The sequence below is a fragment of the Grampus griseus genome, assembly GCF_964374135.1.
Source record: "Grampus griseus genome assembly, chromosome: 19".
NCBI classification, from domain to species: Eukaryota; Metazoa; Chordata; class Mammalia; order Artiodactyla; family Delphinidae; genus Grampus; species Grampus griseus.
This window is the reverse complement of record NC_139013.1, coordinates 27967182-27985077: the sequence shown is the minus strand read 5'-3', so window position 1 is coordinate 27985077 and position 17896 is coordinate 27967182. Positions and strand designations below refer to the sequence as shown.

The 17896-nt window shown below is 35.9% G+C and overlaps 1 protein-coding gene across 1 annotated transcript in view; it reads right to left on the bottom strand.

Moving 5' to 3' along the window:
- The window catches only part of RBL2 (RB transcriptional corepressor like 2), a 45087-nt gene that overhangs the window by 4219 nt on the left and 22972 nt on the right, over positions 1-17896 (bottom strand). The window contains exons 9-20 of the mRNA XM_082676521.1: positions 17278-17444; positions 15006-15115; positions 14187-14290; positions 12962-13099; positions 11323-11487; positions 10693-10804; positions 7845-8114; positions 7365-7645; positions 7088-7264; positions 2344-2415; positions 1495-1600; positions 320-525 (exon numbers count right to left, since the gene is read on the bottom strand). Of these exons, the coding sequence (XP_082532647.1) occupies positions 320-525; positions 1495-1600; positions 2344-2415; positions 7088-7264; positions 7365-7645; positions 7845-8114; positions 10693-10804; positions 11323-11487; positions 12962-13099; positions 14187-14290; positions 15006-15115; positions 17278-17444 (1908 nt within the window). The remainder of the gene's footprint in view (positions 1-319; positions 526-1494; positions 1601-2343; positions 2416-7087; positions 7265-7364; positions 7646-7844; positions 8115-10692; positions 10805-11322; positions 11488-12961; positions 13100-14186; positions 14291-15005; positions 15116-17277; positions 17445-17896) is intronic.

Genomic DNA, 17896 nt, shown 5'->3' with positions numbered 1-17896 from the left:
ATATATAAGGGAACAAGATACAGAGGAAGTTAAATAACTTGCAGGGTCACCACAACTGGTAAGTTTTGGATAATTTGAACCTATGCAATCTGTCTCATATTACTATAATTTGTAGGGAATCCAAATATCATCTTGTTTAATGCTTCACAACAGTAGAAATTATGTTGGTTAAGCCCATTATTTGTTAGAGACTTCCTTAGTCTTACTTAACAAAAAGAATTATTTGTAAAACTAGTTTACACAGAAGCAGCTCAAACATAAGTGATTCCTCATTCCTCACAAGTGAAAAAAAGTGTGAAATGATCCTCATCAAACTTACTGCATTTGCCTGTGAGTACTTCATGGCAAATGTTTTAATTTGTTTTATGTAGATGTTGTTGTAGAACTGAATAAGGTCTCCCCTCTCCTCCTCTTCCACATCACTGTTGGCACCTGTGAGACGAGTAGGTGTAGGAGGGGCACTGCTAGGCTGTGGAACTGGCAAGGTGCTGCTTGACCTCATGACAGGACTGGAGTCTCTACTGGCTATAACCGGTGGAACAAAAAGTGTTAAACAGGAAGACTGCTAGTGCAGATTGCTTTTAAAAAGAAAATTCAGTAAGGTAAGGTTGAATGGCTACCTGCTCTACTCACTGAACAGCAGCAAATGGGCACTCTTATTCTTCATACCAAGGAGCAAAGCACAGATAAGATATTAAATACTAACTTCAGGGCTTCCCTGGCGGCACAGTGGTTAAGAATCCGCCTGCCAAAGCAGGGGACACGGGTTCAAGCCCTGGTCCAGGAAGATCCCACATGCCACAGAGCAACCAAGCCCGTGCACCACAACTACTGAGCCTGCGTTCTAGAGCCTGTGAGCCATAACTACTGAGCCCACATACCACAACTACTGAAGCCCACGCGCCTAGAGCCCGTGCTCCGCAACAAGAGAAGCCACCGCAATGAGAAGGCCACACACCGCAACGAAGAGTAGCCCCAGCTTGCCGCAACTAGAGAAGGCCCATGCGCAGCAACAAAGACCCAATGCAGCCAAAAAGAAATTAATTAATAAAAAAAAATACTAACTGTACTACCATGCTATTAATGTAGCAAGGACTTACTGAGTAGTTTTCATTAATTTACACCAAGCTTTCTAGGACCTGAGCCCTGCATTAAGTGGTATAAACCAACAATTAAGGATAGTGTTTCCATAGCATGGTTTCTGTTGACATGCCACATTTTTCTCAAACTCAAGTCAACAAATGCCTGCCTTCTCCATCCTGTGCTAATCCCTCTAGAGAAAAGTGTTATGCACAATGTGCCTCAAAGCCACGGGATAAAGGACAAACAGCTCTGTGGCTAAATTTAGAATTTGGTTTATTGTCCAACAAATCTTTTGCCAATAAAATATTTTCATAGTTTCTACAACAGTAATTTATTAATCCTTAGTCCTAGGCCTAAAAAATAAGAGAAGCTTTTAATTTCATTTTATAAGTTCATAAAGATCCCACTTACTTCTGTCTTTGTTTAGTTCTGTTGGAGAATTCTGATGACTTCTGCTGTCACTGCTGCCAGAATTTCTTCTTTTCCTTTTCCCTTTTATCAGAACACTTCTATACACCTTTAGACAGGTCATGAGGAGGGAACAGAAACGAGTTATTTATTGAGCACATCCTAGACTATGTGACTTTGACATGTTATTTAATTCTCACAACTCCATATAGTAGTAGTTTTCCTACTCAGGGGAGGTTAATAAATGCAGCCAAGGTTACATATCTATTAAATAACAGATACAGGATATATACATCAGGGCCTGTCAGGCTTCAACTTCCAAGTACTGCCTACAATACTACAGAGCAGTAATAATATGCAATTGTAAAATCAAGTCATTCTAAGTCAAATATCAATACAAAGATCTCACATACCTACCTACCTCTTGAAACAAATGAATAGCATTAAAGGTAAAATGAGTTTTAAATTTTCACTTAATGCCGTTTTGGTTAAATGTACAGCGTTATGTTTCCTAAACCAGACTGAATTCAAGGTGACACAGAATCCAAACACCTTCCGAATTTACATCTATCTTGTGATTACCTGAATTAAAAAGGAATCAGTTATTTCACATCATTACCTTTTGGTGAAAAGAGAACTTAAACTAATCAAGATGTGTAGCTGTCTGTTAATCAAGATGCGTTGCTATCTGTCAATAATTAAATAAGATTAAAATAAAGACTTCCCTTAAAGTAGAACCTTAGTTTTTTATCCTGGAGAAAAAGCCACAGAATCAGCTGTAGTTAACTTTTTTGTATGCCTCAAAGACTTTGATCTTTATTTTCAGCCATGAGAGAAAATGTAGTAAGTTACCTGGCTCCGGGCCTGTGGCTGAGTCCTATAGCAACGCATAATATTCTGGAAGGACTTGTCTTCTTTTGTGACCTGGCAAAGAATAAGAGTTCTCTGAGAGAGAATTTGACTTCCAGCATAATACTATGAGATGGTCCGTGAACCTGCTCCCCAGTGAAACTGGTGAAAATTATATTAAAAAACATCATTTAAAGCCTCTGGAAATGGCCCTAAAAGGCATTTAACAAATGAAGAAATATATATTCAAGAAAATCTACTAAAATTCAGTAACAACAGAGGGAATAAATGGTATTTGAGCCAAGACCTAGAATAAAAAATTATAGTAACAAAAAATTCATCAGAGGAATGAAACACTAGATTTGAACTGGCAAAAAACATTTAGCAAACCTGAAGGTGGAGTTGTGCAATCCAAAGAACAGAGAAAAAAAGAATGAGGGAAAATTAACAGAGCTTCAGAGAAATGTGGCACACCAAGAGAGTGTGGGAGTACCAGGAGGAGGGGAGGGAGAGGAGTTGAAAGAAATGTTCAAAGAAATAAAGAAACATTCCCAAATTTATTTTAAAAACAATCTATATATCCAGGAATTTTAACAAATTCCAAGTAGGACAAATGCAAAGAGCTCCATACCAAGACATAGAGTAAAAAAGCTGAATGCCAAAGAAAGGGAGAATATCTTGAAAGCATCAAGAGAAAAGCAACTTTTTGCTTACTAGGAAACTCCGATAAAGTAACAGAAAACTTCTTATTAGAAACCATGGAAGCTATGAGACGATGGACAAAGTAAAAACTAAGGATCCAGTATCCAACAAGGTTATCTTTCATAAATGAAAGTGAAATAAATACAATCTCACATAAACATAAAGAAAGAAAATATGCTGCTAGCAGAACCATCTTACATGAAAATACTAAGGAAAGTTCTTCATAATAAAAGTAAGTGACCCCAGGACTTCCCTGGTGGCCACTGGTTAAGAATCCACCTGCCAATGCAGGGACATGCGTTCAAGCCCCGGTCCAAGAAGATTCCACATGCTGCGGAGCAACTAAACCCGTGCACCACAACTACTGAGCCCACACGCCTAGAGCCTGTGCTCCACAACAAGAGAAGCCACCGCAATGAGAAGCCCGTGCACTGCAATGAAGAGCAGCCCCCACTTGCCGCAAATAGAGAAAGCCTGTGCGCAGCAACGAAGACCCAACACAGCCAAATAAATAGATTAAATAAATAAAATAAAATAAAAAAATAAAAGTTAAGTGACCCCACACAAATTCAAATACAAGTGAAAAAACAAAGAGCAATGGTAAAGATTGTTATGTAACTGGAAATGCAGTATAAAATGCATATTTCTTAACTGATTTTTTAAAAATTGTATAAAACAACATACATACATGAAGAAACGTGATATATATATTTGCCAAAAATAGCACAAAGGAGGAGATTAGGAGGAAAGCTATTCTAGGCTAAGGAAATGACTCCAGATGACAACTCAAATCCCCAGGAACCAACAGAGAGAAATAAGGTAAATAAGTAAATAGTGAATAAGGTTAATATGATAAAAGCTATAAATAAATACCTGCACTTCTTTCTTGTCTCAGCTCCTTTAAAAGTCATAAAAATATTAAATAATAACAATGTTTTTGAATTTATAACATTCATGGATATAATATGTATAACAATACTACCACTGTATAACAAAAAGGAAACAGTTACATAGAAGTAACACTTCTATATCTCACTGGCATTCAGTTACTATAAATTTGAAGCTGTTTTTCATAAGTAAAGATGTATATGTGGGGGTTGGAGGAAGTGGGGAGATGCTGATCGAAGGGTACAGATTTCCAGTTATAAGATGAATAAATTTTGGGGAACTAATTTGCAGCATGATGACTATAGTTAACAAACTGAATTGTATACTTGAGAGTTGCTAAGAGAGTTGATCTTAAATATTCTTACTACCAAGAAAAAGTAGCTGGGTGGTAATCATAATGCAATATATACATGTATCAAATCATCACACTGTACATTCTATACTTATACAATGTGATATGTCAATTATATATCAATAAAGATGGGGCAAAAAAATGGGGGGGGATAGAGCAAAAAGAAAAAGAAAAGTATATGGTAAGCCTCAAAGAAACCACTAAGAAAAATAAAGTTGAAAAGTCATCACTGAGGGCTTCCCTGGTGGCACAGTGGTTGGAAGTCCGCCTGCCGGTGTGGGGGATGTGGGTTCGTGCCCCGGTCCGGGAGGATCCCGCGTGCCGCAGAGCGGCTTGGCCCGTGAGCCATGGCTGCTGGGCCTGCACGTCCAGAGCCTGTGCTCCGTGGCGGGAGAGGCCACAGCAGTGAGAAGCCCGCATACCACACACACAAAAAAAAAAGTCATCACTGAAATTAAAATGCCATGAATGCACATGAAAATGAAAGCAGTAAAGGAGGAAGAGAGTATCTGAAAGACATGAGACATATATAAAAAACAAAAAGTAAAATGATAGATGTAAATCCAGTTACAACAATTATGTTAAAATATGAATAGATTAAACAACAAAATCAAAGGCAGAAATTGTCCGACTAGATAAAAAAAGAGATCCAACTATACTCCCTATATAAGAGACACACTTTACATTAAAACAAACAGATATGAAAGAAAATGATGGAAAGAAGGTATATCATGCAAACAGCAACCCTAAGAAAGCTGGGTGGCTATACAAATATCACACTATAAAACTGACTTTAAAACAAAAAATAAAAGTTACTAGAGATAAAAAGGGACATTTCATAATGATGAAGGGTCAATCCAACAGAAAGGTACAACAATTAAAAACACACATGCAAAAAAACAAACAAAAAACACATGCACCTAATAACAGAGTACCAAAATATATGAAGTAAAAACTGACAGAAATGAAGGGAGAAATAGGCAATTCAATAATAATATTTAGAGAGCTCAATACCCCACTTTCAATAATGGATGGGTACTAGATAGAAGATCAACAAAGAAACAGAAGACTTTAACACTATAAAAAACACTAAAAAACCTTACAGACATCTATAGAACACTCCACCCAACAATAAAATACACATTCTTCTCAAGTGCATATTGAACATTCTCCAGGATAGACCATATGCTAGGCTACGAAACTTCAATAAATTTAAAAGGATTGAAGTAATTAATACAAAGTGTGTTTTTTGACCACAATGGATTGAAACTAGAAATCATTAACAGAAATTTGGGAAACTCACAAATATGTTGAAATTAACACACCTAGATAACCAGTAAGTCAAATCAAAAGAGAAATCAGAAAACACTTTGAGATGAATGAAAATGAAGACACAACATACCATAACTTATGAGATGCAGCTAAAGTAGTGCTTAGAGGGAAATTTATAGCTCTTAATGCCTATAGTAAAAAAGAAGAAAGATTAATTACCTAACCATTCATCTTAAGACACTGAAAAAAGAAGAGCAAAAACTAAGCCTAGGGAATTCCCTGACGGTCCAGGGGTTAGGACTTGGCGCTTTCACTGCTGACGGCCTGGGTTCGATCCCTGATCAGGGAAATAAGATCCCACCAGCCGTGCAGCACAGCCAGGAAAAAAAAAAAAAAAAACTAAGCCTAAAGCAAGCAAAAAGAAGGGAATAATAAAGATTAGAGCATATAATAATAAATGAAACCAAAATCTCGTTCTTTGACAAAATCAACAAAATTGATAAACCTTCAGCTACACTAAGATAAAAAGAGAGATTGTTAAATTACTACTGACAAAGAATAAAAAGGACTAAAAGGAATATTATGAACAACTGTGTGCCAACAAATTAGAAAGCCCAGAGGAGACAGACAAATTCCTAGGAAGACATACACTACCAAAATTGATTCTAGAAGAAACAGACAATCTGAATAGACTCATAACAAGAAAAAGAATCATCCATCAATAAACTACCCATAAAGAAAAGCACAGGTCCCAAACGTTCATTGATCAGAAAGTGAAATATGGTTAAGATAGCAATAGTCCCCAAACTGATCTACAGACTCAACATAATCTCTATCTGAACCCCACCTGACTTCTTTGTGACAAGAAGTCAGAACTGACAAATTCATAAAGAATTTCAAGGGATTTAGACTAGCCAAACAAACCTTGAAAAAGAAGAAAAAAGTTACCAATGTTAAAACTTGAAACGTTTGTTTTAAAATGGGTAATGTTATGTGAGTTTCGCCTCAATAAATTATTTTAAAAAACAAAGTCAGATAATAAAAAGTGTTGATGAGAATGTGGAGAAATAAGGACCTTCATATACTATCAGTGGAAATGTAAAATGGTGCAATGACTTTGGAAGACAGTCTGGCAGTTCCTCAAATAAACATAGAGTTTACCCTATGACCCAGCAATCCACCCTAAGGTATATACAGAAGCAAAATGAAAAGATGTCCACACAGAAACTTGTATACAAATGTTCATAGCAGCGTTATTTATAATAGCCCCAAAGTAGAAATAATCTAAATGTCCATTACTGATGAATGGTAAACAAAATATTATATATGCATACAATGGAATACCATGTTCCAACATTGACTGTGGTGATTGTCACACATACCTATGAATGTACTAAAATCCACTGAGCTGTGCGTTTTAAATGAGTGAATTATACAGTATGTGAATTTTATCTCAATAAAGCTGTTAAAAGTGTTCTGAGAGTAAGGAAGTAGCATCTTTACTTTTTCCTTTAAATTCCTAATGGTACTCACCTTTGCCATCACATAAATGGCACACATTAACAACTGGTCCAGATGTCTGTCCATCATAAGTTCAGGACACTGAATTATGGAGAATTCAAAGCAGGTCCAGATTTTTTTCCTCAGTTCATCTGAAATATCCAATTTAGCACAAAGGTCCCGAAGACGGACACCTGCTAAGTGATAAACCTAGTAGATAAACAAAAATATCTCAAACTTTGTTTATCTAACCCTTGTATTTCCCAAGCTCTAGAACTGGTAAGGGTACATTTTTCTTTAGAAAAATTACCTTTCTAAAGAAAAGCGATAAAGAGCTGGTCTTCCTGGGTCTAATATTGCTGCTGGTTAAAGGTAGGCCTTGTTTCTGCTGTTGTCCACCTGGGGAAATCTGTTGAATGGCCACCTGACCAGGGACTTGCAAGGTCGTTCCTGTCACCTGTTGAGAGCTTAAACTTCCAGCCAGGGCCTGAGCACTGAGGGGCTGGATGGAGCCAGTCACAGCCTGTGCCTGCCCCCCAACATTGACTTGGACTGGGAAGAATGTTATTCCTCCATTTTCATTGGCAATGCCTAAAATTTGTTTCAGAGAAAAAAAGCATGAAGAAAATGTTGATACTATAAGATTCTCCAGGCGGAGGTTTTCAATTATTTCCCCTCCCAACCCCTTTCCCCCACTCTTCTCTCATATCATCATTCCAGCCAAATTTCGAGTAACTTTCTAATAAGTGCCACAGAGAAGGAACGCAATATTCAACTCTGCCTTCCTTACCTTGTACAGGAATAGTCACTGTTTGTCCATTGTTGGCTGTGACAGTGGCTGTTGCCATGGTGACCAAAGTCTGTCCAGGAACTGGTGTGACAGAAACAGCTTCCCCAGATACATTCTGCACAGGGACAGCATTGACTAGAGGCTGTGGGGGGATGCGGCCAGGTGTCCCTCCATCAGTGGGGCTATCATTCTCAACAAATAGCCGCCTTCTGGTAGAGCTGGCTGTTGGGGAGCTGTACCTATCATATAATGTGGTTGGAGACGTTATGCCTAGGGTTAAAAAAAAAAAAATCATTTAACTCAAGGAGACAGATCTGACTTCCATCCTAGAAGTGATGTTCACAACCAATTAGTGTTTGAAATACTATATAATCAAAAAACAAAAATTACAGGAGTCACATCATAGCTACATTCAATGAATGAAAATTCAACTGAATACTATTAAGAGCAAGATTTAAAGGAAGGATTTTTCTCTATGTGTCTCACAGTGTTCCCTTCTTCACTCCACCTTTTGCTAAATCAAACTAGACTTTGCCCTCCACTACCACAGGGTCCTGAGGACTGAGGGGCAATTTAAATAATTTTCTATTTTTCTACCATATTCAATTCCTACAGAACACTCATGTAAGATGTGATTTCACTGTAAAGATACTACTTGATAAGACTTGATGGATTTGATATTACTACGTATCATCTGGGAGCATTTACCCCCTGTTTTATGCATTTTCATCTTTGTCATTTTTTACATGTAGAAAGTTACTAAAATTCAATTCGGTTCTTTAGCAAGAATGGACATACATGTTTTGGATTCAATTAAGCTTAGTTTATTTTTTTTTTAAACAACTTTACTGAGATATGATTCACACATATTTCACCCACTTAAATTGTACAGTTCAGTGGTTCTGGGTATATCACTAGCTTTCTAAAATTGTGGTAAAATACGTATAGCATAGGACTTGGCATTTCACCCGCTGTTAAGTGTACAGCTCAGCGGCACTGCATTCACAGTGCTGTGCAAACACCAACACCATCTTTTCCAAAGCTTTTTCAACATCCCACACAGAAACTCTGTTAACCATTACAGTTAAGTATTCACACCACTGTCTGAATTTTTGAGAGGCATCCCTTTCCCTCTTCCATGTCCAGCTGTAAAAACTGCACATCACTGGGTTTTAAATATTAAAATCTATGTAGAGAGTTCATAAGAGGACTGACAGGAGCAGTTCTGACAGACTGCGGCTTAACATTATAATTTCCTGGTGATACAAAAGCAAATAAATGTACTAGATTTATATTTGGAACAAAGCTGCAGAGTTAGGAAGAATACACTAATTATGATCATTATCTCTGGAAAAAACACAAGGTCCTATTGTATAGCACAGGGAACTATATTCAATATCCTTTGATAATCCATTATGAAAAAGAATATGTATAACTGAGTCACTTTGCTATATAGCAGAAATTAACACAACATTGTAAATCAACTATACTTCAATAAAATTTTTTTAAAAGTGTTTCAAGGACTTCCCTAGCGGTCCAGTGGTTAAGACTCCATGCTTCCAACACAGGGGACACAGGTTTGATCCCTGGGTGGGGAACTAGGATCCCACATACCGTGGGGCATGGCCAAAAAAAAAAAGTGTTTCAAATTATGATCATTATCTTGTAAAATATTAAAAGACCTCATGAAAATGGAGAAGTGATAAGTACAAAAAAATGAAGTTTAAAGTCAAGTCCTAATCCATTGATTAGGGAAGGAAAAACTCTACAGAAATAGGACTGAGGAAGACCAGCTATCAGATCTATGGGTCTGAGTGGATAATAAGCAGAAAAATAAACCATTAAGCCTTTATGCCTCTTCTTTCAAAAATGAGTAAGTTTTCATATAGATCATCCATATTCATTGAATATGCACTGACATAGAGTGATTCCTCATTTTAAAATTGATCTTTCTTCTATAGCCAGTGCTTATCAATTACATTAAAAAGTTGATCTAGAAACAAGAATGTCCTTCTAATGGAATCCAAGGATTTAGAACTCTCTGGATTTACAGAATTGCTTTTTTTAAAAAGTAGTTTTATCTGATGTAAACTTAAACGTTGCACCTGGCAGATGTTATAAAGAACTGCCTAAAATGTAACCAGATGAAAAGCAAAATTTCCCTTTTCTGTACCTCAGGGCCAGCAATGCTGTTGTATTAACCAGGGTAGCACTGCTCAACTGACAAGAGTCAAAGCTGAACATGCTTGGGAATTCCCTGGCAGTCCACTGGTTAGGACTTGCTTTCACTTCCACGGCCCGGGTTCAATCCCTGGTCAGGGAACTATGATCCCATAAGCTGCAAGGCGCAGCCAAAAAAAAAAAAAAGAAGCTGAACATGCTCAGGCCATTCAGTCCTCTTAACTCAATGGCTCATCTGTACCTAATTAGATCTTACACTCTACCTTTAAGAAGATTTTTCTGTTTCTTCCGATTTTAAAAGTAATACATATTCATCTTAAAAAATTTACAGAAATCACCTAGAATTCTATTACCCAACAATAATCATTAATAGTTTGGTTTTTCCATTTCAGCCCTTTTGCATGCTTATAGAAAAAAGATACACTTAATAAATAGGAATCACATTACTATACAGCATTCTATCTATTTTAAAAGACACTTGACTTTGCACGCATTTTCCTGTGTTCTTTAATATTTTTCAAAAGCGTTAAAGTGATCCATGTGGTATTATAATGTACAGAATATTTTCTTCTATATACACCCTACTAACTTCACTTGTAGTTTTAGATGGAATTTAAATCTCCAGATGCTAGGCCCCAAAATACTTCCCTTAATATTTTAAACTTACTTCTTCCAAGTCCTCCAGCATCAGCACGAACTTCACTCACCCTTCTGGGAGTCAAAGGGGAGCCAGCAATACAAATTTCATCCGCTCTTTCCAGGTTCTGAGGTGGCATGACCTATTAGGGAATGTTTACACAGAATGCCATTATTCAAAAGAGTATTTTAATTAGAAATATAATAATAATCTAAGGCAAAAGAAAACTATCTTGGCTCATCAGTTATTCCACCTAAATAAAATCCCCTGTCTTTTCCACTTTCATACTGAAGTTAAAAAAAATTCTGGCAGGCTTAAAAAATTCAAATCTAATAATTGGATACTAAATATAAATTAACCTTCATTACTGATTTAGAGAATTAGACAACCATTTTAAGGTATTGAAACTTGATTAGAAAATCAAGAAAGAACACTGAACTCTTACTCTGTCACTGAAACCTTGGGGCAGTCACAAGTTATTTCTGACTCTTGGTTCCTCTTAGATATAGGGGTGATTGTACCAAATTAAACCCAGCTATTACCCTCCCATACTTATGAGGAAGATGCTAAGTTTAACTGTGGTCGGTGAAAGAGAATTATGAATAGACTATATATTGATATACTTTTATCATAGAAAGATGTTAACATCTTTTCACAAACCTCTTCACACGTAGGAACTCTGTTTTCATTGTCTCTAATTCTGTCCCAGAGTGGAGACTCTGGTTTCCATGCCAAATGATCCAAGATCTGTTCTTCAATCTGATTAAGGTGTTTTACCACCTCTCTACAAAGGCCATCTTCTGCTCTAATGAATACTTCTATCACCTGAAATTTTAAAAAATGTCTTGGTTTGTTTAGTAACAATAATTTTTTAACAAAAAAAATTGTTCAAGTGCAAAAGCAAAATTGGTAAACTTATTTAAGTTTTTTTACATATTTATAGAAACAAAAAAGTCAATTTATCAAAAATTACAAGTTTAAAGAATAGTACTATTTTGAAACAGGTGTTCTTCCTTTCACTATCTTTATAAATAATTATTTAAACTGCATGTATGAATTATATAAAATCTTTTGTATAGTAATACATTTCAAAAAATCTTTAAATTAAAAATTTCAAAAATCTTTAAAAAACATGCCTTGTCTATTGAGATTAAAAAACATTACTCAAAATTCATATTTATTTTTTTTAATATATTTATTTATTTATTATTTTATTTTTGGCTGCATTGGGTCTTTGTTGCTGCTCATGGGCTTTCTCTAGTTGCGCTGAGTAGGGGTTACTCTTCACTGTGACGCACGGGCTTCTCATCGTGGTGGCGTCTCTTGTTGCGGAGCACGGGCTCTAGGCGCACGGGCTTCAGTAGTTGTGGCACACGGGCTCAGTAGTTGTGGCTTGCCGGCTTAGCTGCTCTGTGGCAGGTGGGATCTTCCCGGACCAGGGCTCGAACCCGTGTCCCCTGCATTCACAGGCAGATTCTTAACCACTGCACCACCAGGGAAGTCCCAAAATTTCACATTTAAAAACTCTGAACATTCAGTTTATGCCACTATAAAAATTAGTTTTGACTACTATAGGAGAATTAAATCCATACACTAAATCAATATTAAGAGGGAAACCAAATCAATGCTATAACTCTGTGCTTCTATATAATATGTGAAAAGGAATTTTTTTTTTTTTGAAAGACACTTTCATTTAATTTTCATAAAATAAAAAAGAAGGTTGTGGGGATTTCCCTGGTGGTCCAGTGGTTAAGAATCTGCCTTCCAATGCAGGGGACGCAGGTTCGATCCCTGGTCGGGGAACTAAGATCCCACGTGCCCGCAGGGCAACTAAGCCTGTGCACCACAACTACTGAGCCTGCGCACCTCAATGAAAGATCTCTCATGCCACAACGAAGATCCCGTGTGTCGCAACTAAGCCCTGACGCAGCCAAATAAATAAGTCAAAATTTTTTTAAAAAAAAGAAGGTTGCTATCATGATTAGCTAGTGATATGTTTGCTACTTTTCTAAAACCTTCTTAGCTCATAAAATGAAAGTATTCTAAAAGACTTTATCAGACAAAAGGAGGAATTATATGAAACTTTTACACAAAATAGGTCTATACAATACATTGAAAGAATATATATAGTTCTTAAGACTCCTATTTCTTCTCTGCTCCCCATTTAGAGTGGAAATTATTAAATATGTAATTAAAAATAGAAGAAATGTACTCATATATTAAAATGAATTAGATGGCTAACCACAGGAAGTAGATCTCATCCACAATTTCCTCATCAGTTTCAGATTTTTAAAAATACCTTGTAAAAATGATAAAGTGGTACATCAAATATTTCAGTAATACATGGAAAATTCCCAGGAGGCTTATAAGAAAAAGTGACGACCTCAAGGCAGCAGGCCAAGAGCGATCTGTGGAATGCATCTTGTTCCAGAATGCCCTATTAAAAAAAACAAAGCTTGAACATTTAGAAACCTTTATATACCCTTCTGTATGTTTTCAAAATAAAAAAAACTGTCCTAAAACAGCCTTTTAAATTCCTACAACCATATACAGCCATATAATATTTTTATTGAAGTACAGTTGATTTACAATATTATATTAGTTTCAGGTATACAGCCTAGTGATTCAGTATTTCTGCAGATTATACTCTAAATAAAGTTATTACAAGATAATGGCTATAATTGACTGTGTTATACAATATATCCTTGTTGCTTACCTATTTTTATACACAGTAGTTAGTATATGTTAATCCCATACGCCTAATTTGCCCCTTCCCCCTCCCCTTTGATAACCCAAGTTTGTTTTCAATATATGTGAGTCTGTTTCTGTTTTGCATAGTTTTTAGATTCCATATGTAAGTGATATCATACTGTATTTTTCTTTCTCTGTCTGATTTATTTCACTAAGCATAATAATCTCTAGGTCCATCCATGTTGCTGCAAATGGCAGAATTTCACTCTATTTTATGGCTCAGTAACATTCCATTGTATACACAGCCATATTTTTATATAGAATAAGAGAAGTGTAAATAGTTACAAGGAGTTAGAACAATTATTTGTCAATTTTACAATTTTCTCTAAAATTTATTTAAAAATTAATTTTAAAAAAATTATTTTTATTGATGTCATTAAAAGTAATATCACTTGTACAATCTAGAAAAATTATCTTAGCCAAAGATCAATGGTTGAATGTTTATGTTAAATTCCTATATAGTCAATACTCAATTTATTCTATACATGGCTTGAATTAAAACTCTATGTTATTTAAAAACCTCAATTAAGGTTAAGTCTGAATGTTTTAATCCTTGACTACAGAGTCTTACTACCCACAGAAACTGCTGCAATGAGAAACACTAAGTGGGGGACTGGAGGTAAGAGGACTCAGAACACAAGTTTTCTTAGATGCCAATCTTATTCCCTCAAAGCCATATATTATTTTTTCAATAATGGCTTTTTTTTTGGTGGGTGGGGCTGAAAGGAAACTACATTTTATTGTGGTGCTCAGTACATTAGCTATTTACTCACAGATAAATCCATGTCTCCCAGTCTTTTTTGTTCCTGCTCAATAACAGATTCTAACACTTTATAGTAAAGCATCTCTGCAAAACGAAAATGTTTGCTGGCAATTTCTGCATAAATAATAAAAAACACAAAAATCACATGCAAAGAACATAAATATTGGGGAAAATGAGGATCCATCCCATTCCCTACAGCAGAATAAAATTTAAAAACCAACCCAACACTTCATATACATGCACTTCCTACAGTTGCTATTTCAATCATCCCTAAGATTCCTTAATTTCATCTTCATGGTAACACTGAAATTTTTCTAAAATTGTGAAATGAAGTTTGCACATAAAAACTGCAATAGCATTCCATCAAGATTCACACTTTTTTTTTTTTTTTTGTATTTTGAATAGAGCAGCTCTATGCTAAGACATATGTAATTGGTTTATTATTCCACTCCTACTTGGTATTCATACTTCATGACATCAGACAACTCCAATGGGTCTGGGCATGTAACAACTATTATATTCTGTCCTTGTTCTTATCATTTTGAAGAATCACTATAGTTCTATACTGAAAATCCAGCCTACAAATGAAAACCAAAGATTTTTTTAAAGTGCCAGAAGTCCAACATAATAGAGATTATCAGTCTAAAATTTCTCTCTTATTGAGAATGGCCCAGAAATCAGTTGGTTGACAGAAAAACTGGACATCCATATTCTGGCTCTCAGTCTAAAGTCAAATTTTTTCTTCATATTTCTGACTCGGTTTCCAAGAAAGGAATGCATGTAGTTAAAGTTCAAAGATGAGAGCAATATAGATAATATTAAGCCTTACCTTTAGCACAATTACTGATATCCTCATCTGGCTGGGAATGCTGAGAATATATTTCATACATTTCTTTCAATCTGTTGGCTATAGCCTGGGTTGGATCTCTGGAACATGTCCTAAAAAAATAAGAAGAAATTATCTGAGTTAAAGGTTTTGTCAAGTCACAAAGTGATAAACTATTTACAACTCTGTAATTTCAGAGTAATTTTAACCTGTAAATATAAAATACTTCAGATAGAAACTATACACTTCCCTATTAATCCAGGAGATCCCATAATTCCTTATCAAAGGTGTTAGTATTACCATTTGAATGAAAAAATATTTCTTTCATGGAGCTGTACCTTTTACTGCAGTTAAGTTTAGGAACTTTGACCAGTGCCTATTTGATGTGCATGACCCACCTAGCCTACACATCTGCAATCACTGATGACAAACAAAACTGCCCTCAACTGTTTCCCTAGAGGGCAGTACAACTCTTATTAAGAACTCCTAGAAAAAAACAGAATGAAGGGGTATATGATCTATACTACAACAAACTTATATAAATCATTATTGGCATTCTACATTTTTTCCTCTAAAATGAAGTTTATTTCATTGATTTTTTTTTTTTTACTAGAAAGGCAATATATGTTCAATGCAGAAGCATAATACAGATGATCACCATGTGGGCTTCTGTAACAACTATGTCTTTATCTCGATCATAAACATAAATATTCTCTATAAAAATGCAGCAAGTTTAGAAAATTATAAAGGAAATATAATCAAATATAATCCTGGTAGAGATGGCTACTGAATATCATATGCAAGCAGAATTTTATTTATGAACATACACAGAGGTTACAAAAACAGGACCCTTTGGTTTTACCTAGTAGCTACTGGCAATATTTAACTCCACTAATGGTTATTTAAGATTAAAGAAGCTGCTACTCCTAGTTAGAGACTGTAAAGAGATCTGGAAGACATAACAGTTAAGACAGGCTTCTAAAATGTATTTATAAAATGCTTCTGAATTCTAGGTAAACAAGGTCCATCTGAGAAATATGACTTAGGAAGAGGCCATACAGACAAACCCTGTTGGGTGTCAATCACAATCAAGTTTATGAATAAAGTAGACTTCATGAAAATGTACAGGAAAATTAGTCAGCCTTGGTATTTAATGAGTCTAGCTATGAGTGGGAAATTATTTTATGTTTATACAGAGCTTTCTTACACCACATCACCAGAAATCAAATTGGCTCCTATAGAGTCTACATCATTAAATCATAAATTTTTAGGAACAGGAGCAGTCTTGGAGGTAATTTTGTCAAATAAATTTGCCAAAAATTATGCACAGGTAATGAAATTCAGTCTATTGTGTTTTTCACTAATGCTCCCTGATATTCCTACTAGTATCAGACAGCTCAAAGGAACTAAAGGTAGTTGACTTCCTTCTCAGGCTAAGGGTGTTTCATAAAACTTAGAAAGTTACAGTGGTTTTACATTGGTTATGAATCTAACTGGCTATCTTTTCAAATCTGACCAACCCTTCAGAAATTTGCTCAGGTCCAATCCTCTTCCTGAAGCCCTTTGACAAACACCCATCTTTACAGATCCCCTGCTTCCCTGAAATCTTAAGAGAGAACAACTGGTAATAGATAGTTTGGTGCTTTATTCTACACTGTCTAGTGTTATTAGTTACTATCTCCTGAACTATGTTAAAAAATAATCGAGAGCTCTGGACTGTTTGTGTTGCCCCCCTCCTTACCCCCTGCCCCAAATTTATATGTTGAAATCTAATCCCCAATGTGACGGTGTATGGAGGTGGGGCATTTGGGAGGGATTAGGTCATGAGGGTGGAGTCCTCATGAATGGAATTAGAGCCCTTATAAAGGAGACCCTAAGAGCTCCTTTGCCTCCTTCTGCTACATGAGGACACAGCAAAAGACAGCTATCTATGAACCAGGAAGCAGTCCTCACCAGACACTGAATCCGTTAGCACCCTGATCTTGGACTTCCAGCCTCTAGAACTGTGAGAAATTTATTTCTGTTGTTTATAAGCAGTCTACCATATTCTGTTATAGCAGCCCAAGAAGACTAAGATACTGAGAAAAAAAGGGTCATTTTCTATTCATACGTTTTATATTGCTATGTCCTCTAAGGACTAACAACAGAACTGAGCATGCAATTGATATAAAATTATCAATGGGTGAATTAAGGCACAAAGGGTGAAAAATTAAAATAGAAAATTGGAAAATAGTCAACAACCAAATCTTAGAAGACAAGAATGGCTCAAACTAACCTTAGAATCTGTTCCAGTTTCTCACTTGGTGCATTCCTGAGGCCTGTGAGCATGGTGTGGAGACGACTCAAGCTATGTGTAGCTGTAGAAACTGGAGTCACACAAGGGCTGTTACCCTTAATGTACCTCACACCAGTAAGTGGGGTAGAGATCCTAAGTGCTTTAGACTAAAGAGGAGGAAGAAGAACATTATTTTAGGTCAAAAAGACCTAAACTACTTTCAATTACTTCATGAATGGGAATTTCAAGCTAATCAGAACTTTATATTATCAATAAATATTAGTGATTTCTGTCATTATTCTTGGAATTTAAACGTTACACCACCAAGAGCCACGACTATCCATGTGAAATTGTGTGAAAGGACAATCTGCACTTTAGACAACTAAGAAGTTTGTCTCTTAAAAGTTAAATGTTTATGGGAATTCCCTGGCAGTCCAGTGGTTAGGACTCCACACTTTCACTGCTGAGGGCCCAGGTTCAATCCCTGGTCAGGGAACTAAGATCCCACCAACCACTCCGTGTGGCACAGCCAAAAAAAAAAAGTAAAAATAAAAAAAAAGGTTAAATGTTTAAGATAAGGCATAGTTCCCTATTATTCCTCCTTCAAAACTTAAGCTTG